This window comes from Hippichthys cyanospilos, chromosome 14 (genome assembly GCF_059441005.1).
Source record: "Hippichthys cyanospilos isolate Australia breed blue-spotted pipefish chromosome 14, RoL_Hcya_1.0, whole genome shotgun sequence".
In the NCBI taxonomy this organism is placed as follows: domain Eukaryota; kingdom Metazoa; phylum Chordata; class Actinopteri; order Syngnathiformes; family Syngnathidae; genus Hippichthys; species Hippichthys cyanospilos.
Window position 1 is genome coordinate 2,620,214 of NC_142382.1, and position 26,407 is coordinate 2,646,620.

The 26,407-nt window shown below is 39.7% G+C and overlaps 1 protein-coding gene across 3 annotated transcripts; it reads right to left on the reverse strand.

Moving 5' to 3' along the window:
• Positions 1–172: 172 nt before the first annotated feature.
• On the reverse strand, positions 173–26,134 carry pld1a (phospholipase D1a). 3 transcript variants are annotated; one of them, XM_088433556.1, is made up of 26 exons: positions 24,907–25,055; positions 17,607–17,813; positions 16,906–17,075; positions 15,960–16,102; positions 15,190–15,301; positions 14,464–14,529; positions 14,269–14,327; positions 13,096–13,188; positions 11,943–12,095; positions 11,727–11,876; positions 10,830–10,913; positions 10,531–10,612; positions 9,733–9,843; positions 9,489–9,674; positions 8,248–8,461; positions 7,996–8,124; positions 7,334–7,452; positions 6,513–6,626; positions 5,597–5,707; positions 5,182–5,270; positions 4,731–4,844; positions 4,605–4,654; positions 3,440–3,574; positions 3,206–3,359; positions 2,667–2,784; positions 173–1,578 (listed from the first exon to the last, which is right to left on the reverse strand). In XM_088433556.1, the coding sequence occupies exons 2-26, from the start codon at positions 17,776–17,778 to the stop codon at positions 1,354–1,356; spliced, it is 3,153 nt and encodes a 1,050-aa protein (XP_088289682.1). In that variant the 5' UTR covers positions 17,779–17,813; positions 24,907–25,055; the 3' UTR covers positions 173–1,353. The 3 variants fall into 3 exon arrangements, with proteins under 3 accessions (XP_088289682.1, XP_088289681.1, XP_088289680.1); XM_088433555.1 differs by lacking the exon at positions 24,907–25,055 and adding an exon at positions 26,042–26,134 and having other exon boundaries at positions 7,996–8,461; XM_088433554.1 differs by having other exon boundaries at positions 7,996–8,461.
• Between the last annotated feature and the right edge of the window lie 273 nt (positions 26,135–26,407).

Below are 26,407 nucleotides of genomic sequence, written 5' to 3' on the forward strand. Positions count from 1 at the left end.
AAATCACGACTGAAAAAATATTCAGTTTAAATATTTTGTTTGTCGTTTTATAATTTTGGAATCATTTTAATTCTCTATAAACGCCAACATTTCCGGTGAATTATTAGCACATTTTAATTCATTTTTTTATTTCACTATCACCAGTTTTTGGAAGCATAAATCTCAATTGCAGTTTAACAACAACACAAGTGAGCGTTTTTATTAATACGCCATTGGACAGATTAGACACGTGACTGTACAAAAGCATTAAAAGCGAGTACTAGAACCCCGCCCCCAAAATAACAATTAGCTGACTGACCGTAAATAAATGTAAATACAGTCGCGAGTACAGATTAAAACTATAAAAGGCAAACGTGAATTATGGCACAATTAAAACTCCGTGGTCCCAGTCAAGAAATTATTAATCTAGGAAATTATTCGAACAAACAACGAATTCATTTTACCAGCACCGTTAAAGCAGACATTTTTCCCCACAATCGTAAATATTTTACATCGGAAAATAAAAGCAGTGGTTTTTAACATTCACATTGGAAGGAGGGCTGAGTTCAGCTATGAAATGTTTCGTTTCGATAAAAAAAAAAAATCCTTCCACAGCATTAAGACACATGAATAACAATAAAACAGGTCACTTTAAAAGATGGAAAAAAAGGGTTGTTTCTACATTAAAAATCGTAGATGTATTTTGTGGGAGATCAGCACCATCTGCCGGGCAAAACGTGGAATTACAAGAAGAAAGATTGTCTTCTGACTTCCGGTTCAGCTCGGTTTCAGCAAGGTGGCCGTCGAGTTATGACGTCATAATAAAAGTTCCGTTCCAACCCGTTCGACTTTGGAAATTTGGTGGGCACGTCTATCATGTGTAGACCAACAAAAAAGTTCTAGAATCGACGCCAAAGACAAAGGACGTTGGCCATTTTGTTTTGAGGTCAATTTTCTGGCCATTTTTGTCGTTTCCAGTCAGAGTTTCACCTAAAAACATCACATTTTGTGGGCATGTCTACGAGATGACCCACAAAAAATAATCCAAGGACCGACACTGAAGAGACAAAGGAAGTTGTCCTATTTTGCATTTTCATGAGTTTACCGAAAAATTGACCGTTTCTAGTCAAAATTTTCTCCTAAAACCATCAATTTTTTCAACCCCCGCGGGAAAAAACTCTGAAAGTCTTCCATTTCCATCCGAAGCGTCCATTTTCTGGTCATTTTTTGGAGCTCCGTGAAAAGCAAACGTTCTCAGCCCCGTCGTAAACAAAGCGGCCGGTCCCTCGGCGGAAACAAAGCGCGGCGCGGCGCTTTGGAAAAGGCCGGCCAGGAGAAGCCAGATAAGGTCCCGGCATCCGCCGGGGTAAAGTCCTAGGTCCATATCTCGGTGGGCACCATGGCTTCCTTGGTCCCGACCGAGGGCATGAGGTTGTGCTCCGACAGGAAGTCCAAAGGAAACTGCACCAGGAAGCCGCGGATCTTGCGCAACTCCTCTTGAGCGCGGGCCGGGTCGGTCTGGGCCAGGCCGGCCTTGGACTGGTACCGCTCCAGCTCCGACATGTTGCGCACCAGCGAGGAGGGGAGGCAGCGGAACACCTGCCAAATCAAACGCCGTGCTTTGTTCGCTCCTTCATACTTAACTCGTTCTATGCCGGGGACGTATTTTCACGTTTTTTTTAAAGAAGCCAGACATTCAATCCCAGATACTTAACTCATTCAATGCCAGTGACGTATTTTCACGTTTTTTTTTAAAGAGTCCAGGGATTCAATCCCAGATACTTAACTCATTCAATGCCAGTGACGTATTTTCACGTTTTTTTTTAAATCATCCAGACATTAAATCCCAGATACTTAACTCATTCAATGCCAGTGACGTATTTTCACGTTTTTTTTTAAATCATCCAGACATTAAATCCCAGATACTTAACTCATTCAATGCCAATGACGTATTTTCACGTTTTTTTTTTTTAAGAGTCCAGGGATTCAATCCCAGATACTTAACTCATTCAATGCCAGGGACGTATTTTTACTTTTTTAAGAGTCCAAGCATTCTAATCCCGAATTTATAACTCATTCTTTGCCAGGGATGTCTTTTTACATTTTTTTTTTTAAGACTCCAGACATTCAATCCCAGATACTTAACCCATTCAATGCCAGGGACGTATTTTCACATTTTTGTGTGTGTGTGTGTTTTTTTTAAGAGTCCAGGCATGCAATCCCAGATTCATAACTCATTCAATGCCAGGGACGTATTTTCACGTTTTTTTTAAAGAATCCAGACATTCAATCCCAGATAACTCATTCAATGCCAATGACGTGTTTTCAAGTTGATGTTTTTTTTTTAAGAATCCAGACATTCAAGCCCAGATACTTAACTCATTCAATGCCAGGGATGTATTTTCACATTTTTCTAAAGAATCCAGACATTCAATCCCAGATAACTCATTCAATGCCAATGACGTATTTTAACGTGTTTGTTTTTTTTAAATCCAGACATTCAATCCCAGATACTTAACCCATTCAATGCCAGGGATGTATTTTCACGTTTTTTAAAAGAATCCAGACATTCAATCCCAGATACTTAACCCATTCAATGCCAGGGACGTAATTTCAAGTTTTGAACAAGTATCTAGGACCGGATGCCCGGACTCAGAAATCAGATATTTTGCCGAGTCCTGTCTGACCTTCTCATAAATGGTGGCGTTGCGTCCGGCCGTGGTCATCCACACCTCCTTGTAGAAGCGGTCGCTGATGGGATCCGAGAGATCCAAGGATGTGTCGCTGTGACCCCCCAGGATGGTCCTGGACAGGAAAAAAACAAAACAAAACGCATAATCGCTTAGTTTGTCAACGAACATGACAAATTACAAATTAAAAGCACGCATTTTTTGCGCCTCGTTCCCATAGAAATGGTTTAAAAATTGGAGCATATCTAGCATGTCAAAATTTCAAACAGGGTGTTATAAAAAAAATAATTGTAAAAAAAAAAAATACATTTAGAACTGAAACGTCGCGGTAAAAATGGAAGAATTTAACATAGTGATGAAGTCATTTTCTTTTTTCGTCCCCAAAAACAAAAACTCGCAATCTACGCGCCGTGTAAGAATGAAAGATTTTAGGTGCGCCTTATAGCGCAGAAAATACGCTGATCTTCAAATTCACCAATAATCCGAAATCATCACCAACGAAACGGACGGTGAACGTGAATTTGCCAGCGCCTGACCTGAAGCACTCCAGTCTCAAGGCCAGCGCGAAGGGGCCGGCTTGGAAGCGGAGCCCGTCCATCACCGAGTCCACCTTCTCCGCGTCCTCCACCACGACGGCCACCTCGCTGTCTCGCTTACCCAGCATGCTCCTGTCGTTGATGTTGGCCGAGCCTGAAAGCCCGCGCGCGGCGTTCAGCCAGGGGGTGGCGCCAGAGTGCTGTTTTTTTTTTTTTTTTCCGGCGGGGGCGGACCGATGATGACGGTGTTGTCGTCGGCGATGAGCATCTTGCTGTGCACGTAGATGAGCTCCGTCACCAGGCGGCCTTCCAGCTCGGCGTGCGTCCGAAGCCCCGCGAAGGAGATGTAGTTCATCCAGTGGTCGTCCACTGGAGGGGACAGAGGGACCGTATGTCAGACTCCGGGTCGGGAAACCCGATTTGAAAAAAAATTGGGGGGGAGCTGAAAATACTTCAGGGGGGAACATAAGATTTTAAAAGGATTCCCGCAGGTATCGGCAAAACTAATTAATTAACTCATTCAATCCCAAAGACGGATTTTTACGCTTTTTTGTAATGTCCAGACATTCTATCCCAGATACTCATTTCATGTTTTTTCCCCGCACGTTTAGCTCACCATTAGCTATGAAGATCGTATAATTCCACCTAAAATCGTAACCTTTTAAAATTAACAAAAGAATAAAAGCCTTTTAAATCGTTCTTCAGCAATCTTTTACTGGCATTTATGCAGGTTACAGATTATTCTTAATCTGAAAAAAATGGCTGAAAGTGCATCAAAGTGCTGGAAAAAAATCTATATTAAACATAATCATATATTAAAAAAATATTGATATATTATACACAGTGTATATATAAATATATGTCAATACTTATTCAAACTAGAAACATTTTGGACCAACTGAAGCGTTTGGAAGTACATTCATAAACGGTATCATATACATATTGTATTCAGCAACTCCAGAAGATAGATTGTCGAACATCATCCGTTTAATTTTTTGCTCGTCCATATAAAGCTTAATAAAAAGCCAAATGTTTTGCAAAGGAGTCCCTTCAACACAAGCATTTCTCCCTTCATGTTCCAATTTCTTTTTTCTTAATTTGAAATGAAAACCAATTATTTTCGCTTACTCTTCCAATTGATTTGCCCTGAATTTGAAAAGAAGCCTTTCCCATTCCTGTCACATTAAAAAAAATCGTGAAATTAAACACGCTGATGCCTTCAGGAACCTTTTTGAACTCTCCCATACCCCCTGAAGCGTCTTCACGCGCCTCCATTTGAGAACCGCCGCCTCACAGAAAGAGCCGCATCCAATCAAACCAGGTGTCCAAAAATAGACTTTTCTTTGTTTGTAAATCACTACCAAATTTAAAATGCTCTAAATAGATTCGAGATACTTACTCTCCTTCTTAAGCTGGGAGATGATGGAGTGGTCTCCTCGAATCATGGTTCTTCAAAACAAAAAACATTCATTTCTAAGTTTCTACGTTTTTTTTTTTTCCTCCATGCGAACGCACGGCAAGTGACCTGTAGTTGAAGTGCATGACGGCCTGGATGGCGTTTCCGCCGCCTGTGGTGATGTCTCCCTCGAAGCCGGGAAGCAGAGGGGTCACCACGTACACTCGATACTTCTTGCCCTCCCTGTCGGCGCGTTTACGGATTTCGGGGTTAGCAAAATTTATGACGCACGCCAAATTCTGGTAACTAATTCTAACAAACAAAAAAAAAAAGTGCATAAAAAATAACTAGTTTGTGCTTTTTAATGCTTATTCATTCTCATTCAACCCCAAAGACGTATATTTACGTTTTTTTTTATTTTTATAAGTATCCATATTTGCAGCTATTTTTATTTGAGTTTTTTCAAACGTTTGACTAAAAAGGCCTCTAAAAACGAGGGAGGAAGCATTCCAATCTTTGTAAGGACATTTTGAAGTGAAAAAAGGTTCTCGAAGGAAACGAAAGGGTCTTAATGAGGTACTTGTGGGCTCTGACGATCCTCTCGATGATGGCGTCGCCGATCTTGTTGTACACCGTTCGGTTGTCGGCGCAGCTGATGAAAAACTGGTTCTGGTGAGCGGAAAAAATATTTCCGATGAATTCATCATAACGTAAAAAGTGAAAAGTAACTTTTCAAGTAGAGGAGCTGAAAAGAATTCAAGAATTTGGATGATATTTGTTTGAGGGCATGAAACAAAATGGCTGCCTCCTGACATGCATAAAAACAAATTTTCCTTCTAAATTCTTGTTATACAAACACAATATTAATCAGAATATAAAGTACAGATGATTGGATGATTGGAAAGATGATTTCTGAGTTTTCGTTATGATTTATTGTGAGGTATAAAAAAAAATGACAAAAATATTATCATGACATTAAAAAATGTCATTTTTACCTCAATGTAGATGTAGTGTTTGCTCTTGGCGATGACTTGGATGTACGCATTATGGATGGACTCCTCGTGGTACTTTATGCCGGCCGACCAATCGTCTGCCGACCGCAAAACCTTTGAAAGGAAATATTTTAAAAAAAAAAAAAAAAAAGGTCTTTTTGATCAGTATACACAAGATATTTTGGTACATAATGAGAGATCAAACCCAAATCGAAAAAGGACATTTATACATTTTTACGAGGGCCGCATTGTAGTTTTTGTCAGAGGGCCGCCATGACAGTGAATTCAAATAATTTTTTAAAGTGTTCGCAACACATTTACCTACTTTTAAAATCAGGGGCCAGCAAAAACTGTTCAAAAGAAGGATTGGGGAAAAAAATGCTTGTTTTTTTTCTCCCAAACTGGTTAAAAGTTGAAGTTTGCTTTTTTTTTTTGCCAGCATTTCGCGGGCCATATAAAATGATGCCACGGGCCGGATCTGGCCCCCGGGCCTTGAGTTTGATACCTAATTTACACCTGTACTAATTTAGTTTCTTTTTTTCAAATATTAGAGCCAAGGATGCTCCCTAGTTTTCTGTAAGTATAAATAAATAAATAACCTGGGACTGAGTGTCAAAGACTAGAAATATACATAAAAATACGTCTTTGGGAGTGAATGAGTTCAATTGATAATCCATTACTTGTTGATTGATCAATTAATTTTGACAGCTCTGGACATATAATGTTTTTTTTTCTCCTCTTTGGACAATAAAAGTCCCAAAAATGGACAATTGTGCCAACGGGTTAAGTGGCACCAAAGAAGGAAAAAAAAAACGTCTGCCTGCTTGTTTTCTATAGTTACGTAATATTTTTTTGGCCCACCGGGATTGTTGTTTTGAACAAAGCCCAAAATGGTCGACAGGGGGCAGTGTTCTCCTACCTGCACTTTGGCGTGCGTGCAGTCGGGAACTTGGTATCTGAGCTCCGTGGCGCTGGAGTGAGACTTTGGTAGCAGGAATGGATAAGACAGGGAGCGGTACTTTGGCTTCATGATCTACAGGAAGAGGAGGAAAAGGCTGAGAGCTGCTTTTTTTCCACATCTTGGAGAGAGAGACCTTTCCTTGAATTGAGCATTTAACGACTTTTATGTGTAATGAGGCACAAAACGGAGCCAAGAGACTTGGAGTCAATGATTAGCTTTTTGTGCAAACATTCCATGAGTAAGAAAGAAAACAAATCACCCAAACTCTGAACGTTTCGCACGTTTGTACGTCAACGTGGCAAATGTTGACAGAAAATTCAGCATGTTGTACAAATGTATCTACACGGGAATTATGAATTTCTTTCAGACTGCTATAACACTTCAAAATAACTCTTTTTTTGAAGGGGAAGCCAACCAAAAAATATATGCCTCTGAATATTATTATATTGTCAGGCTACATGTGTTGCTGCACCGCTTGTGTTGAAATGTTCATTGCTTAGGGGTGTCAAAGTCATTTGAGAAACAATGGAAAATACATCGTATACGTGAGTTATACACATAAAATACTTAAAGGACACTGGGTAAAATTTAACAGTGCTTCATTACAGACGGCAGGAGGCGCGGCATTTACCATTGGCCATAGCTACAACAAACATGGCCGCCTCCGGAGAAGTGCAATGCCCCATGTGATAGCATATATATATATATATATATATATATATATATATATATATATATATATATATATATATATATATATATATATATGGCGTTCTTGCCTTGGTAAAGTTCCAGCGCTGAATGAAGTGGCGCGCAACATCACGAGCGGCTCTGCCGTGCACCACGGAGGCAATGTCATGCCACGGCATTCTGGGAGTGGTGTATCGGTCGATGAAATCTGCACACAACACAAAAGGGTTACGTTCAAATTTGGGGTGTGCGTGTGTGTATATACTGTATATATGTATTTATATATATGTATGTGTATGTTTTACATAAAATCAACAAGAAATGAAAAAAAACCAAATGAATGAAAGCAAAACAAAAACAAATATAAAAATATAAACAAGTGCAAATGAAAACAGTATTTGAAAAAAACATGACATTCGGTATAATAAATGAAAAAACAAAACTGAAAGAAGAAATGAAAATCACACAATTATAAAAAAAAATGAAACAAATGAAAAAAATGCAGAGTAAATGAAAAACACATTAAAAAACAAAGAAAAACATATGAACAGCCAGAATAAAAAAAAACAAACGAGAAAACAAGAAATAAAAACAAACGTAACCTTGTATAATATATGAAAAACACAATGAAAAGCAAATACATGAAAAAATGAAGACAAACAATGTGTGACTTTGCAAACACATTTCCACCCGATTTATTTCCTCTAAATATTCATTGACGAATGCTTCATATTTACTCAGCGCTACACACCATCAAAAGGTTTTTCCAGCTGGATCCAGTCCTTGTAGACAAAGTTGCAGTAGTCTTTTCCATGCCAGAAGCGAGTGTTTCCCTGCAGTTCCCCGACACCCGTTTTGAGGCTTTGCACTGAGCCGCTCCCTGCCCACACACAACACACACACACACACACACACACACACACACACACACACACACACACACAAAAGTTAGACTGGGGCAAAAAAAGCAAGCAAAAAGAAGCAACAGGCGTCGGCGCCGCACCCGAGCTTTCCACGCTGCTGACGCTGTCGGCGTGCTGCAGGGCGTGCTTGTGCAGGTGGCGGTACAAGCTGAAGCGATGGCGCCGGCTGCGGCCCACGCCCTTCAGCTTGGGCAGCTCCGCGGCCTCTCCGCTCAGCGTGCCCCGTCCGTTGCTTTGCCAAGCGCCGTCCGCCGGCGGGGCCCGCTTATCGGCCTGGGCGCTGGCGGGAGCCGCCTGAGCAACCACACCGTTTGGAGATGACCCACAAAAAATAAACAGGAAACAGGAACAGTGTTTTTTTTGGGCCGACTTACGTCATATTTCCTCTGCCAAAAAACTTAAATATCATGTTATAATGTGTGTGTGTGTGTGTGAATATATATATATATATATATATATATATATATATATATATATATATATATATATATATATATATATATGTAAAATGAATTCAAGAAGATGTACCTCAAAGTGCAATAAAATAAATAAAAACACAATGAATAAAAAATAAAAGAATCCGGTATAATAAATAAAAAAAGAAAACAAAAATTGAAAAACAATAAATGAACAAAAAAACTATGACTGAAACAAATGTATGTAAAACAAAGGAAAAAAATGTAAAATAAATGGAAGACAGAATAGACAAAAAACGACAAGAAAAATGATCAAAAAGGAAGAGTTAAGTGAAAAAAAACAAATAAAGATCCAGTATAATAAATGAAAAGATAAACACAAAACAAGAAATGAAAATCATACAACTATTAAAGAAATAAAACAAATGAAAAAACTTACAATAAATGAAAAACACAAATAAATAAAATAAAAGAAATGAAAAATCGTACAATAATTCAAAAACACAAATAAATAACAATTCATAAAACAAACGAGTATAACGAATGAGTAAAACAAACAAAAACAAGAAACGAAAATCAGAAATAAAAAACGAAAAAAGCATACTGTAAACGAAAAACGGATCAAAAGTTTAACATGTATAATACATAAAAACAAACGAAAAGCACGAGAAACAAAAAATAAAGACAAACAGTCAAAAATGAAAAGAACAAGAAAAAACAAACAGTATAATAAAAGAACCAGAAAAAACAGAAAACTAAAAATCGACTTTAAAACTGAACAAACTAGTTTGTTGTCATTTTCTAGCGGAAACAGGAAACGAAAAATAAACCAATCTCTACCTTAGCAGCTTTCACTTATCGCCCCGCGCGAATTCTAAATCCGTACTTCGCATGGCTCGTCCCACCTGCTCGAGCGCCACCGAACGCGTCACGCTCCCGACGTCGGTCAGCCGGTGCTCCCTGTCGTCCCAGCGCCCGTAGGCCAGATCGATCCCGCCCACGAAGGCCACCGATTGGTCGATGACCACGATCTTCTCGTGATGCGCCCACAGGTAGACGGAGGAGGACACGTGGTCCGGATGCCGCATCACCTGCCAACGCGCACGCTGGCGCTATAATTCCAGCGGCCGCGACGCCGGGTGGGCTCACCTTGATGTTGGGGTGCAGGTGCATGAGGGTTCGCTTGCTGTAGCCCGAGTTGATGCCCAGTGCCAGCTCCACCTCCTTGTACAGCATCACAAACACGCGCACTCCTTGTTGCTGCCGCCGCCGCACAAAAATTCCACGGTCAAAATTTGGACTTGAGCAGAGGAATTGTGAGGATAAACTCAGAAATGTCACTGATGTCCAACATAAGGCCCGGGGGCCATTTGCGGCTCGCTGCCTACATTCCTGCGGCCCGCGGCATAAACTGAAAATACCTTTACACGTGGCCTGCAACGCTATTAAAAAAATAATAAAACAGGTTTGGTGGTAGATGCTGTTAGAAGCGCGAAAAAAAATATTTTTGGCACAAAAAACTTATTTCTTCAAATAAGTGCTTGAATTGAAGTATTAAAGCAGCAAAAGCAATTGCTTAGTTTTATGAATTACTTCGGTATTTAAGAACTTACTTTAGGTACTGCAAATACTAGTACGACAAATACTATCATTTTTAAGGCAATTTTTTTCATTCAAAATCAATTCTGATATTAAAATGGAAATTTTGAGACTCCAAGAACCACGCCAAAATTCTCCTTTTAAAGTCAGTTTTCAAAGAATAAAGTCAGAATTCTGGGATGAAAAAATATCAAGTATTTTGAAAATAAATACCTTTCTAATCCACAAAATGCAACATTATTCTCGCATGTTGACGATGTACCGAATGAATTCCGCCTAGCAACTAGTGACTGTGAAAACTTCTGCCATTGCCATTGGTCAGTGAAAAGGGATAGCGTCCTCACTTACAGCTTTGCGCTTAAGGATGCAGTCCAGCCTCCAGCGGTTACCCTCCACAACAGGTCTCTTCAAAAAAATTTCTGGACTCAGCCTGCACCAAGTGACACCACAGATCACACTTCATACTACGCAGAAAAATAAATAAAATAAATTCCATAAGCACGATCGCAACCGGCATAGCTTCTTTTCGGCAAAAATATTTCAAATCCAAGTGGATTAGCACCAATTTTAGCACCCGCGCAAACCGCTGCGTTGAATCCGGTTTGGTTTTTTTTTTAGCTTAGCGACTAGCAACACAGCACACTCACCACCAGTCTGTAATGAAGATTTCTTCTCTGGCCTCCTCCAAGGCATCGGCCACGTCCTCCATGTAAGTCTTTCCGTTCACGTACCTACATTGCAGAGTTACTCTCGTCAATATGTCGATAAAGAAAATACACGCGGCTATTTTGTAGGACAAGGAGCCTATTTTGCTATATTTGCATCAATTTGTTTTATTTTCTTGTGAAAAAACTTGTAGATTTGGATAGAAAGATGAAATAAACCTTTCTTATTATTATCATATTTTTATTAGGAATGGAAGAGTACCAAAACTGGCTGTAATTTAAGGTATTGAGTGTTAATGTGGGCTCCCGATACCAGTCACTGATACTCGCAGGTAAAATAAAAATGAGCTGACCCAGTAAATCCTACTGTGCAATAGTTGAGGGTGTACTTTCTGTTCAATCTTAAAAACACATTTTTATATATCTTTCAAGCGCGTTAGAGATTCAAACCCAGCTATTTTTATGAATTTATTGATTTTGGAAAACCATTTTGAGGCTCTCACCCGGAAAAAAATCTGTATGGTCGTAGCTGTGATGAAACTTCTGCACATATCAAAGACTAGTGTGAATGCTCAAAATGTTACTGGTCTGATAAAAAAAAAGTGACATAGAACATATGTCTATATAAGGCAGTGCTTCTCAATTAGTTTCTGCAAAGCCCCTCCCCCCACTCACCGCGCTAACTCTAAATAAAATGATCATCTATAAAAGTTGTATAAGTATACCTCAAATTGTATCCCGCAATATAAATTCACTTTCAAAAGCTGAACTATTTTTTACAATGTTTATACAAGTTACAGGTTAGTCTAAATCTGAAAAAAAAAAAATCTTTTGCATTGTCCCTTTAAGGGTCAATCGTCTTTGTAGGGTCGCACTGACCATTTGGCAAGAACGTTTTCCTGCTCCTGCGCAAAGGAGCCGAAGCGGTGTTCGCGCAGGAAGGCCTTGCCGTGATTCCTGACAAAGTTCTCGATGCTCTGACCCCACCAGCGGGCGTGTCTGTAGCTGCTGCATTTGAACACCAGCGTCCTGCGCGCACATGGGGTCGCATTAAGATCGGAAAACAAGTTCAGCCACGCGCACCCTCACACACACCTGGAAAGACTATCGATCCTGACCCCGTGCTTGGTTTCGGTGTCTTTGGAGTCCATCTTGATGCTGAACTCCTTGTCCACCAGGAGGACGAAGGAGATGGCTCCCGAGTCCGGCTTCATGTACAGCAGGAACGAGTCCTTCACCACCAGCCATCTAAGGCACGGCGCAAAATTGAACGCGCGCATCCTCGTGAGGATTTGCCTTTATGTTGCTTGTTGTTTTTCTGAAGAGGAGGACCGTGGGAAGCGAATCATCACCCAGCCGTAGGTGGCTTTGACGGAGCCTTCCAAATGTGTGGGATTATTTGTGCCTGCGTGCGTGTTCTCGCGACGCATTGTAAAAATGCTCATATAATCATTTGGCTGCGATAAAGACGAGGCAGCGGGAATATTAAGAAAATGGACCAGACTCCAAGGGATTGTGTCCAGGAGAAAGAGACAATATTTTTGCAAAACTCGTCGTGATCTAGCGTGCAACTGCATATATATATATATATATATATATATATATATATACACACACACACTAAACTACGTATTAATTATATATTTTATTTTGCAAGCTGAAAAACACATTTAAACACAGAAAAACGAATAAAATATTTCTAATTAATTATGGATGACTAACTTTCATAACAATAATATTATTGTGTAGTATTTTTTCAACCTTTTTTTTAATTAAATATATACTGATATTTGATTATATACATATATACATTTAAGATGAGCCTTTCCTTATACATTTTTCAAGACAAAATGACAACCACAGAACACACATTTGATTCAGCCTGGTTTGTTGAAAAGTGATCAGTATGAAAGGGAACTGGCAAGGTGTCAGAATAAAAGGTTGCAGAGTCATTTTCGTCCCTTAAACTGACTTTGAAAGGACATCCAACTGCTATCGCAAGCCGATTTAGAGCACTCGGGCACTGCTAGCTAGCGGCTAATTCATGCTAGCGGCTGCGACATAGTACAATAAAATGCCAGCATTATTGAAGTCGTTTTTTGCGCCCTGATTTGTATCTTGTCACCATTCATGTCTCTCTCACAGCATGAACGACAGCCAGTTCAATCTTTTTTTAAATTCTAATTCGATAATAAATTAGTTTCAGGATCAGAAGAGTGTGTGTGTGTGTGTGTGGGGAAGCACAAACCGTTTGGACCAGCGGTAGCAAGCTTGCGTGTGACCACAGCAGTTCATGCCGGGGATACGATGACCTCCGGAGCGCTTGTATATCATCCCTTCCCTGCGCAAAAACACAAAAACAAAAGCGCAATAAGAAGGCATAATACATACAAAACCAACAGTGTAGCAGAAGTCGATGTATGGATATTTTCCTTGAAATAAATACGATATTTATTTAGTCATTTTCAGCAAAAAATAAAACATATTTTCTTTCAAATTAATTTGACGACTAAATTATGTTTGTGACGTCACCTGTGCTCAAGGCTCAGGTAAGGACCAATCACAGGTCAGCTTCTCAATGTCACATGACCAACAGGTGAGCTGTGATTGGTCCTTAAAGGGGAAGTCCATTCATCTATTTTGACCAGTGGCTCTTAAAGGGGCAGTCCACTTATTTAATTTGATGACTAGATTAATTTTCTTGTAAATGAAGACTTTTAAAAACATTTTGCCAATTGCTGTCGACTGAAAATGACATCACGTGCCAAAGTCACGGATAGTGACCAATCACAGCTCAGCTTCTGAATGTCACAAGACCAACAGGTGAGCTGTGATTGTTCATTATCATGAAATAACAAAAAACTGAATAACTGAAGTACTGTAAATGTAAAATAAAACAAAATGAAAACAAATAAATTAAATTAGAAAGTAAAAATGTTTAAAAAAATGAAAATACGTAAAAATATAGTAAATATAGTGATTCATTGACAACCAATAGGTCACAAAAATGGTCAATTGCTCACAATTGCTCGTAAAAACAAAAAAATTGGTCAATTTCGATTTGAAAAGGGATGCACGTTAAAACATTTTTGAAATTTGATTCATCAGTTAAGCAACAAAATAATTGACTGAATATGACAGAAAACTACAGCACAATCAATCATCAAAATAAGTGTTAATAACATATAAAAACCATGTCAATATTTAAATGCACTCATCTTAATAAATTAATAAAAATACAAAACAAAAACAATTCACAAAAGTAATAAACAATAACAAATAAATAACATATAAAATGCTTAAGCAACAACAAATCCAGCCTAAAGAATAAAATAAAAATAGAATATAAAGCGCAAAAAAAAAAAAAGATAAAAATCAGATTTATCACCGCTATCTATCAAAACCAAAAAAAAGTGCTCACAATCCTTTGGGGCCCAGGTCGTGAATGAAAGACAGCTGGCTGACGTCAATGAACTCCATCTGAGAAAAAGATGGCAGACGTCAGCTGGTAAACGTGCTTCCTAACGTAGCGATAAATAAATACGCTGGTCGAATTGACAAAAAGCGAGTGTGAACATGACTAAGTGGCGTGCCGGCAGCAGGACGGGGAACTCACAGTGTGGTGATATTTGCGGTACAAAGCCATCTTCAGCAGCTTGTTCAAGTAGTCCTCCAATTGTCTCTGGAGAAACACGCATGCAAACATGCTAATTGGGATGCTATGATTTTGCATTGCGGACCAAAAAAAACAACAACAAAAAAACAGACCCTGTCCCTACACCTGTTGTCCATTTATTATGTTCTAGTGAGTTATTTTGTAGGACAAAAAAAATCCAAGCTAATATCTGCCGATTAAATTTTGCTATGTGCACCTTGGCCACCAGGGGTCAGTAAAACGCAAAGGCATGGAACTCAGCCAATTACATCATAGCAAATTCGAAATGCGAGAGTTACCAGTTTGTTATTGTATGTCTGTCACTAGGAATAATTGCAGGGTAGCACCCACAAAAGTAATAAATGAACAAATGAATTTAACACCAGCATATGAAAGTAAAACATATTTCGTTGATCATATGAATGTTTAGTGTGCCAGAATAGATAACGGAACCACTGTCATTTTTATGCCCAATTTCGTGTGTGTACCTAATATTGTGACTTGTGAAAATGAACTTCGTGAAGCACTGAAATTTTTGATGGCGCTCTTACAATGGAAAAAAAAAATTACATTTCCACCGCATCTATGAACCCTAGTGCGCCATCTAGATGAGGCCAAAAATCTCACGAGCGCTTCACGAAGCTTCGTTTGTTCGGGAACTCGTGAACATCCGGCGTGCGGCCGTACCCTTCGGCTGGACACCTGCTCGTCCCGCACCAGATCGTCGCCTCCCCCCCTGGGCAGCGAAGGCATCTCCCTCACCTCGCTCTTCGCCACCGTCCTCCTCTTCACCGTGTGGCTGCCACGCGGGAAAAAACCCGGTGAGAATCCGGGATATTTGCTCATTCAAAGCATTGTTTGGGTGTTTGCGCAAGCAAATGCGGTCAGCGTGTAAAAACTGACAGCAGCGGGGGTGAGTCAGTCTTAAATGCAGCCAAGCGAATAGAAATGTTTTGTCCGACTGCGTGACACAGATGCAATAAAGTCAAGTCAACATCAGGAGGCGCGTGCTATTAAAAGCTTCGTGTTGTTTTTGATCTAGCGGGAAAGAGAGTTGTTGAAAAGAATCGGCACGTTTTGGCACTGGAAATACAGTAAATGTTTAGAATACAAGCAATATAAAATGGAACAAGCCAGAAGAGATTATAGGCAATCTAAACACCGAGTTTGTTATCGTGAATCAAAAGACATTCATCCAAATAGTAACTAATACTGCTTCCATATTTTAGCTCCAAAAATGTAAAATATTTAACAAATATTTGTAGGCAATTTTTTCCGATGAATGCCGGTCTTATTTCAAAGTATCGGTAGTCGCGGTAGCAGCCGATACGATCTGATATCAATGACTTCTGATATCAATACTCACGTTTTCATGAACAGAAGATAAACAGAAATGCACCCCTAATGTAGTTGGGCTTTTTTGGTTCTGTTATGCAAATGAGGTGGGCGTGGCCGACCTGCGGGACGGCAGCGGTATCCTTATGAAGGTCTTGTACGTCCTGAGCTCTCGGTGCAGCTCCAGAAAGTGCTTCTCCTTCCTTTTGACCAGCCATGTGAACTCGCCGTGCTTCATCTCAATCTTGAAGACGGCGGGCAGAGACTGCGAGGGGGCGATCGAGTAGACGTTTGGGGGTCATTTGGCGGTCATTTGGGATGGACGAATGGATGGATAGATAGATCGATACTGTAGCTAGCTAGCTAGATACTTTCTAGCTAGCTAGCTAGATGTGCTCGCTAGATACAGTAGGTAGCTCGCTAGATAGTGTTATAGCTAGCTAGCTAGGGAGATAGATAGATACTGTAGCTAGCTAGATATTTTTCTAACTAGCTTGCTAGATGTGCTTGCTGGACACAGTAGGTATATATTTAGCTAGCGTTATAGTTAGCTATCTAGATAGATAGCTAGATACATAGATAAATAGATAGATGTTATATAGATGTTATAGCTAGCTACCTAGCTAGCTAGGTAGATAGATACTGTAGCGAACTAGGTAGATATTTTTCTTACTAGCTAGCTAGATGTGCATGCTTGATACAGTAGGTAGCTAGCAAGATAGTGTTAAAGCTAGCTAGCTAGCGAGGTAGACAGATACTGCAGCTAGCTAGATATTTTTCTAACTAGCTTGCTAGATGTGCTTGCTGGACACAGTAGGTATATAGTTAGCTAGCGTTATAGTTAGCTAGCTAGCTAGATAGCTAGATACATAGATAAATAGATAGATAGGTAGATATTTTTCTAGCTAGCTAGCTAGCTAGATGTGCTTGCTAGAAACTGTAGGTAGCTAGCTAGATACTGTTATAGATATCTAGCGAGCGAACCAGCTAGCTAGCTAGATAGATAAAGAACTGAAAAATAAACACAATTGTGGGTAGTTACTATTAGGAGAGTGATATGAGCATTGCCTTATTGACGCTCCTGTGGTGCGAGAGGTTGAAGCGATCCTGCGCCGTGGTGAAGCGCTCCACCTCCAGGATGCGGGCGGTGATGGGCACGGTGGGAACGAAGACCCTGGCGCTGGCCTCCTTGAAGCCCACAGTAGCGTAGACGGCCGAAAACGGGATGCGGCAGTCCCCTGGGAGAACGGAGAGAAGGCGGTGGCAGGGGGTGCGAGGCGCGCATGTGGGAGGCCAATAGCGAGTGGGATGCTGCGCTGGACCATCTTGTCTTTCTTTCCAAGATTTTGATTTAAATTTTGTAGTGGTATCTCAAGACGGATGAAGAATTAAGTCATAAAGAAATCAAGTACTCATGTTATAAGTAGGCACTAAAAGTATTTGATTACTTAAGGTAATCGATTAGTTCAGGAAATAAGTACTAAAGTCATTTATTACTTCGGGTATTAGAGAGAGTGAAATTATTAGCAATTTGACAATGTTAGGTCTCTAAATAATTAGTCGAAAAACAACTCCAAATACAATTCCAATCAAGTGGCTGAAATTCCGCATAATTTGAGAGCCAATTATCAAAAGCAATTCATGACTAATGTGATTATCAATCAGTTTGTCGATTGCACCTCTATGATGAAATATCGGTCCTTGGTATCAGAGCAAATGTAAGCGCTTGTACTCAAGCTAAAAAAAAAAAAATCCTTCCCATGGTGTACCTAGGCAGTTCCCCTCGTTTTCCACGTCATCCTCGTCATCGAAATCCAACTCTCGGGTATCCAAGCTCTCCACCAGGTCGGCCATTTTGATTCCGTCAGCGACGGCGGCGTCCCAACTTTCGGCGTTCACCAGATCGACTTTGCTGCTGGTAGGCGGAGCCTTGGCCAGCATGCTCAGCAGCCGTTAGCGCCCGGAGCAGGGCGCGCCTGCGAAAATCCAAAACGAACGCGCAGAACGTCGGCTCGACGTTAGCGACGGGCGATTTCAAGATGAGTTCAGGTTTTTTTAAGGCGTGCTTGGCGTGACTTTTCGGCTGAACCCGAATGAGTCAGAGCGACGACATCATCGGCGAGTCGAGCGAGCTGGTGTCATCAACGTGCTAACCGACTTCCACTGTAACACATGGGCGTTACCTGGACAGTATTAGGATCTATTTACGGTGTGTGTCCACATTTTTCTGTTTGAGGAAGACACTCGTTGTGTTTAATTTTTATGGAACTGTTACACCAGTTACCATAGTCAGCTCGTGTCAGCTGAGGTTCTTACTGCATTATTGTCAATAAAAGAAGCGAGCGGGCCGAACCACCGTTCGAGTCCATCCTTGTTCACACACAGGAATATTAGTAAAACAGAGAGGATGGTGGAAATGTTATGATGTCTCCAGCTGATTCAATTAAGAGTGCTCCGATTCGAGAAGACGGAAAGGTATTCCATTTGACTATTTTTGCATATGCACAAAATTATAAACTAAATGGAACGCGTATGGTCTGCGACTTCGGATGTTTATGGCATGCTGTGTCATGATGAAATGGAAAAAATACTGCTCGGCGCACGTTACACCGGCGGTGCGTTCAATGAGTGCTCACAATGTGGGAAATCTGAAACACAGTTAATTTAATACGCAACAAATATTTAACTTTAGGATATGAACACAAGAAAATATAAAGAATTTAGGAATATGAGATCTTTCTGTTTTGCTATCGTCTTTACGTTGTTGCCAAACTGTTGGTCCGCCTTTACACTGTAACAGAAAAAATACCACCATCCGACCCTAAAATTAAGGGTTCAAAACACAGGGATTTTGACAAGTAAAAAATATGAATCAATTACTAAAATGGCCATAAATAGGATTCCATAATATCTGTGTTCACGAAAGCAGTTGTTTAGTGTATTTTTTCGATTTTGAATGATTTTTGTCCATATTTTTAATCTTTTTTTTTAATAACCGTGGAAGTAACCCACCATTCTGTTTTGGCTTTTCAAAACAATAAAATCAAACAATTTTTTGTTAAGAAAACACAACAGATATTTGCTTCATCCCAATTTCAAGTCTTATAAACAAAAATCATGTATAATATCTGCCCTTTACCTTTGTTATATCACATTTATGAATTAATGTGCAACGTTTTAGTATTTTTTTAAGAATTCTTTGGAATTTTGTGGTTCCCAGTACAGCAACAGGAAAAATGAATACTCTCAATTTTTGTGCTTTCAAAACACACGTCATGAATACTCACACCGAATACAATAATATTATAACAACAACATTCAAAATGACTTGGCTTGTTTGATATAAAACAATTCAGAATAAACGACCATCCCTGAAATTTCAAAGCGGCTCCACATGACATGAACGGAACATAAACAGTTGCTATTTTCATATTAGCTAATGATTACAAAGCACACTGTCGCCTATTACATCAAACAGTATCTCCCACTTGCTAAACCTGTTTTTTTTTTTTCCCCCCAAAACACCCTCAAAAGAAAAGCACGGAATCCAACACGCAGTCATCCGAGACGGCCTCATTTTGCCGTCACTCTGTTAGTAGAAGAAGAAAAAAAAAAAAATGTCCGACAAGTGTTTCTTTAGGACATCAATAACCTTTCAAGTATTATTTCATTTGCTGATAAAATAAACGAGGAATCATCTTTTTCCATCAAATATATCCAAACAAACGCCATTTTTAACACATGATATTCTTGGGAAAATTAGCATGAAGGAACATGGAGGATATTTCAGACTCATTGACAGGAACAAATGCGTTCAATGTTTCGGAAGGGAGGAGAAGCTTTCTGGACATTTAAAAGTTCAAATTGAGTCATTTGGTATGAGTAATCATCGGGCAATTTTAACACAAGCGTTACACGTTTGTCGGGAATGATCTTGAAAAAAATGTTTTGATCTTCTTAGGCCTCCAAGTGGCGAAAATGACCGGCGAACGTCAAAGGGGAGAAAACGCGGAACAGCTCGGCAGGAAACATTCCCGACACGTCGGGGCACGCGAAGAGTCGCCGGCGGCCGCTACAAGTCTGTCGCGTGCGCCCGTTTCATTCACGGCCATTTTTGTTTATTTATTACAGGGCTGTCAAAAACATTTTCATCGTGTGCATCAAAATCAAATTTATTTGAAGTGTGATTGTCACACATTTACCAAATTTTGAAATCTGAGGCCAGTAAAACTGCTGAAAAAGGAAATTGGTTAAAAAAAAAAAAAAACGGTTGTTTTCTAAAAAATCTTTTGGAAGTTGAAGGCAAGTTGTAAAGTTGATATTTTAGTCAAAAACTTGGAGTCATAATTAGCATTTCGGGGGCCACATAAAATGATGCGGCGGGCCGGATTTGGCCCCCGGGCCTTGAGTTTGACACCCTTGGTCTATTAGCATATTTGTTCAGCAAACGTGTCAACAGGGAAAAATAAATGTGACCATTCTTAATTCACAGTTTTTAATTCTATTATTAACTCATTCAATCCCCAAAAGATTTTTTTTACGTTTTTTACGAATCCAGTATCTTAAAAAAAAAAAAATTATATATATACTGTATATATATTTCTTCCATTAATCAATTGCTCATCAATTACTTTAGATAGTTACGTACCAAAGTAATCAACTACTTTGGGTAATTAGGTGCCGGGAAATGATTACCTAAGGTAATAAATACTAAGGTAATCGATTACTTGAGATACTTAGGTATTCAAGTCATTGATTACTTTATGGTTAGCAATTGATTACAACCTAAAAGTAGTAAAAATAATCAATTAAGGTACTAGATACTTAAGTACCTAAAATAATCGATTACTTTAGTGCTGAAGTAATGAACTGCTGTGGAAATTCATTACAAAGTACTAAAGTAATTGATTACTTTAGATACAAAGGTACGCTCTTATTATTTGTCAGTATCACGCCTTGAAGCCTTGTTTATTTACCGCTTGTTTAAAAAAAGGGCAATAAATGGACTTACTTGAACAAACGAGATTAATAATCATGATTAATAATCGTGATTAATAATCGTGATTTCAATATTGATCAAAATAAACGCAATAATTATTTTGCAGCCCGACGTTAGCAGTACTCAATTGTTGTTAGCAGGTTTAAGTATTTCTTGTTACAGATTTATAACTGATGCTAGCAGCGGTTAGTACTAGCTAGCAATTATCGAAGTAGCAGTAGTAGCGAAAGTAGTTTTTTGTCCTTGTACTGTTTCCTTGTGTACCATCTTTTTGAAAGACTTTTAGCCATGAAATCATGACTTTGAGTGACACATGCTAAAGTTTATTACAATGCTGGACAATAAAGAACAATAAAGCCGGTCGTGATTAAAATCTTCTGTGACTGAATAACTAGAAACACGGAAGGGCATCATTATTTTATCGATGAACCCGGATGATAATCTTGACATATTTCCATCTTTTCAGCTTTCTGTAAGACGACAAAAGAGTGAGGCGATGATGGATGCGGGCGCTGCGTTATCTCCCGCGTCCAAGAATAACCGTGACCTCCGGTCGGCCTGACCCGCCCAGAGGTTAACTCCCCGGGTCCGGGAATAGTTGTCAGGGTTGTCAAGTAGACATCGCTGTCCCCGAAAAAAAAGTGCGGCGGTGCAACCTGGAGGTACATAGCGCTCGCCATGAATATAAATAATCGCTCACTTCCGCGACTTCCTGCTTCCTTTCCCGTTGTCATGGTAATGTTTAAAGAGCCGGCATATGAATATTAACGACACTTCTTAAATGCCACTCGGTTGCAAAGGAAACATGGAAGAGACGCTCGGCCAAGAGAGGAGAAAAAAAAAACATGTTGAGTGGGTGAAGAAGACGTGGGGAGGATAGCTGGACGCCAGGAAGAAAGATTTTCTGGCCGCCGAGCCTTGAAAACATATTGACAACGATGTGAGACTGAATTGAACTGAAAATGAATTCTGAAAGGATCTCCAAAACTAACCGAACACTTATTAACGCTGCGACAGTAAGAGTGCATTTTTCTTTTCAAACTGAAAGTAAATTAATTTGGAAATGAAACACCGGTTAGTGGTTCTCAAGTAGAGAGGGTATATGCCACGCTGTGACAGGAATAGTACATTCTTTTCAAATTGAGAGCAAATTGATTGGAAAATCAAGCACCGCTTACTGATTCTCAAATAGAGATATGTGAAGCCAGTTCAGGGGGGGATGTGAAATTCAAAAAAAGAGATCTACCAGTAACGCCTTTGAACGCTGTGACAGGGAAGGTGCATTATTTTCAAAGTGAGAGGAAATTGAATGGAAAATGAAGCACCGGTTATTGGTTGGGTCTCAAATGTGGATATGTAAAGCAACTTCAGGGGGTAAGTGAGATTCGAAAAAGAGTTCTGCAAACATCCGCAAGTCTAATGTAGTAACGCTTTTCAACGCTGTGACCGGAATAGTATAGTCTTTTCAAATTGAGAGCAAATTAAATGGAAAATGAAGCACGGTTTGGTTGGGTCTCAAATGTGGATATGTAAAGCAACTTCAGGGGCTAAGTGAGATTCGAAAAAGAGTTCTGCAAGCAACCACAAATCTAAAATAGTAACGCTTTTCAATGCCGTGACAGGAACAGTGTATTTTTTTTTTCGAATTGAGAGCAAATTAATTGGAAAATGAAGCGCCGGTTACTGGTTCTCAAATAGAAATATGCGCGGCCACTTTAGCGGGTGTGTGAAATTTGAAAAGCAATTCTGGAAGTATCTGCAAATCTAATGTGACGCTTTTTAACGCCGTGCATTTTTCTTGTCAAATCGAGAGCAAATCGATTGGAAAATGCAACCACGAAGTCACTGACTGTATTTGAACAGAATCTCCTCCACTCAGAACAAACTTTTCCCCGCGACGCAACCCGCGCGGAAACTTCTCCTTAAAATGCGGGCGACTTAGAGGTTGCCAGCTGACTGTTGCACAATTAATCATTGATTATGACGCGGAGCTCATCAATGTCTCTTTAACCAGAGCGCGCCGTGCCAAGCACCTCGTGGCGCAGATGGTACAAATAGACAAGTTGGAAGAACCAGAGGAGGAGGTCTGTGACACCTCTCTCTCTGCCCACACTAAAGCTGCCTATTATCTAATCCACGGAAAAAAAAAAAAAAGGGGGGGGGGGACAGGGATGCTCCAGGAGGCGCCAGCAACAACAAGGGAGCAGTCATGCTCATCACCGTAGCGCCGCAAACACAAGGCGCCATTGTGAGCGTCTTTTTGGCCGCCGCCGCTCATGTCGTCGTGACCGGGCCCCCGCCAAAATCCCAAGCCCGGTTCGGGGACACTCCCTTGGTTACCCCAAACAAACAAGAGAGAATGAAAAGCTCTCGTTTTTTTAAAAAAAAATATATGTTTCATGCCACGGAGACTTTGAGAGCAAAAGTGTCCGGGAAGCGCTTTGTAATAATTGGCCTGAAAGTGCAAAAAAAAAAAAAAAAATGGCTTCCTTAACGGTGCCTTTAAAGTCCCGTTTTAGTTTATACACACACCCCATGTTCAAATTTCCAAATTATTTCTGTTTTTTGTGGTATATAAAACTATACCGGTGTTCGATACTCGTACGAGTAGAGTACTCAATTTGGGTAGTCACCGATACTGAGCAACCGATACCACTCCAGTGTTACCTTGCTACATCGCAGTTTTGTTATTGTGACTTTACTCTCTGGCAGATTTTTATTTATGACCATAACTTTGTCTATTGCAGATTTCGGGAGAGAAAAAAAATTTAAAAAGTAAAAATTGTGTACAAAAATGTAGAGATGCCTTTAAAGTCCAATTATCCTGGATATATGAAGTATACGCACATCCCATGTTCAAATTTCAGTTTCTATTTTTGTGGTATATAAAACTGTAGAATTTTTGCTGTTGATTCATCTTGATATTTATGTATCATGTATCTAGTTGCCTTTAAGGACTTCACGGAAATACCAGCATCACACATCGAGAAACATCCGTTCACCCATTATAAATTCGTAAGCGTTAAAATCGACAACCCTGATTGGTTCCCGTCAATATTAGGACACATATAGACGAAAAAAAAAAAACATTCACGCCTTTTGAAACTTTGCTTAAATTAACTTTACTTACAAGAAATGTTTTGGGAAAATAGGAAAAGCCAAGCAAGCAAAGAGCCAAGTTTCGAACCCGGAACCCCAAAAAGTGCGAGGCGAACACGCTAACCGCTAGTCCACCGTTTTGACTGTCTAATGACAGGAAAAAATGACACACAAAATACACACTCAAAGTACACAAAGTGAAAAGCCTCAGGATGAATTAACGTAACTAGTGTGTGTAAATGTGTGTAAAAATTTCTGTTTTTTCTATCTTTGTGGGGACAATTTTGATCGAGCCCACAAGTTCACGAGTCTTTTTGAGGGTCAAGACTCGCTTTTAAAGTATAAACTTGAATTGATCTTGAGGTCAAGGTTAAAGTTTGTCAATCTGTTGTGATGCTTAAGGTTAGGGTTAAGGGCTAGGGGACGCATTGTGTCAATGGGATGTCCTCACTATGATAGAAAAAATGAAAACACACAAAATACACGCTCAAAGTACACAAAGTGAAAAGCCTCAGGATGAATTAACGTAACTAGTGTGTGTGTAAATGTGTGTAAAAAGTTCTGGTTTTTCTATCTTTGTGGGGACAATATTGATCGAGCCCACAAGTTCACGAGTCTTTTTGAGGGTCAAGACTCGCTTTTAAAGTACAATCTGTTGTGATGCTTAAGTTTAGGGTTAAGGGCTAGGGGACGGGTTGTGTCAATGGGATGTCCTCACTATGATAGAAAAAAACGTATCTAGTGTGTGTGTGTGTGTGTGTGTGTGTGTGTGTGTGTCGGCAAACACCTGTGGAATCCAGCACAACTTTTTTTGTCTCTCGCTGTTACACACGAAGAATTTCAAAAAACATCGGCAGCATTGAGTCAATAATTGAGACAAAACATTTTGGTGTCCATTTTGAGTGACACCCCCAAAAGACACAAATAGAATCCCGCCGCCAGAAGGAGAAAGCGAATGAAACGTCACCGACCTGCTCTGGGGTTGGACGCGAGGTCCACATGTTCGCTTTTGTTCGGTCTTGCTTGTTGGGAGAAGGTAAAAAAAAATAAAATAAAATAAAAACAACAACAAAAGCGAGTCCGAACCTCCACTTGAGACTGTCAGGAAAAGTGTGTGAGAATCTGCCAAGAGTCAACTCGGAGAGCTTTCACCAAATGGGCGGGGGGGAGAAACTCCAAGCCAATCAGCGCTGAGAGGGAGGGATCTTTCCGAGTCTCCGCCAATCAGAGAGGAGGACTTTCTCCCGGGGTCAAATACCGAGGAATTGGGAAGGGTCCAATGAGGAAAGAGGAAGACGGGCCCCGCTTGATGACGTCATGACACCGACTCCTGTCTATTTTGTCCACAAAGCGTGTTATTATGTATCTTGTGATTATTATGTTTACGTGTCGGATTTCTGTGCGAGTGTCAAGTAACGTGCAATCAGTGACCAACTCTGTTATCTAACTTATCAACGCGTTTAACACGTATAAGAAGCTATGCTCTTTAGAATTGTTCTTTAATTTAATTTTAATTTGATGCAAAAAAATAACAGACTGTATTTAATATAATTGTGAGAATCCTATCTATCTATCTATCTATCTATCTATCTATCTATCTATCTATCTATCTATCTATCTATCTATCTATAAATTACTGACAATATTACAATAGCGTATGCAAAAATAAATAATTACATTAAAAATGCAGAAGTAAGCAGAGCATGTTTTTTTGTGTGTTCTGTGCTGTCATAAAGCACCACGACTGCTGGCAAAATATTCGAAATATATGATAAAAAGCTACCGCCTAACGAAAATATGTACAGTAATAAAATCCTCTTATTTTTGCTTCTCTTCCGCCACCGTGTGGATAAAATTATACACTGCAAAACTCCAGATTGGCCTAATTTTAATTTATAATTTGGCATCCATTGAAAATCATTTCCAATCTTTCCCTCACACGAAGTAGCTTTGAAACAACCGCATGCATCGTTTGTATGATTTTTTTTTAATTTTTTTTAAATGAATCAGACGGTGGATTTAATGGCTACTACTCTTACATGACAAGACAGTTGATTCTCGCTCAAAACACACAAAACATAGTAGAGAACATTCCGGGAAGCTTACCAAATACAAAAAAAGTATCCTTTAAAAAAAAAACAATATTCATAAATCCCCCTCCTCGTGTAGCGTACGGCTTTCCTGCTCGGCATGCGTCACCAATGTGCGGCCCATAAAGAAATATAATACGCCCACTAGTAAACAGTGCAAAGGCCACAGTGATAACAACATATACGTAATGCAAAATGAGCCTGTCTGATAATAAAAAAAAAGTGTATCCTCCCTCTGGAAAAGAAGATGAGATTTACACCTTATTGAAAATGGAGTAAATTTATTTTTTTAAAATATTTAGATTAGCGGGGCGCATAGAACACATTATTACTAAACACACAAACAAAACAAAACAAAAAAAGTAAGTACCATGTAAACAAA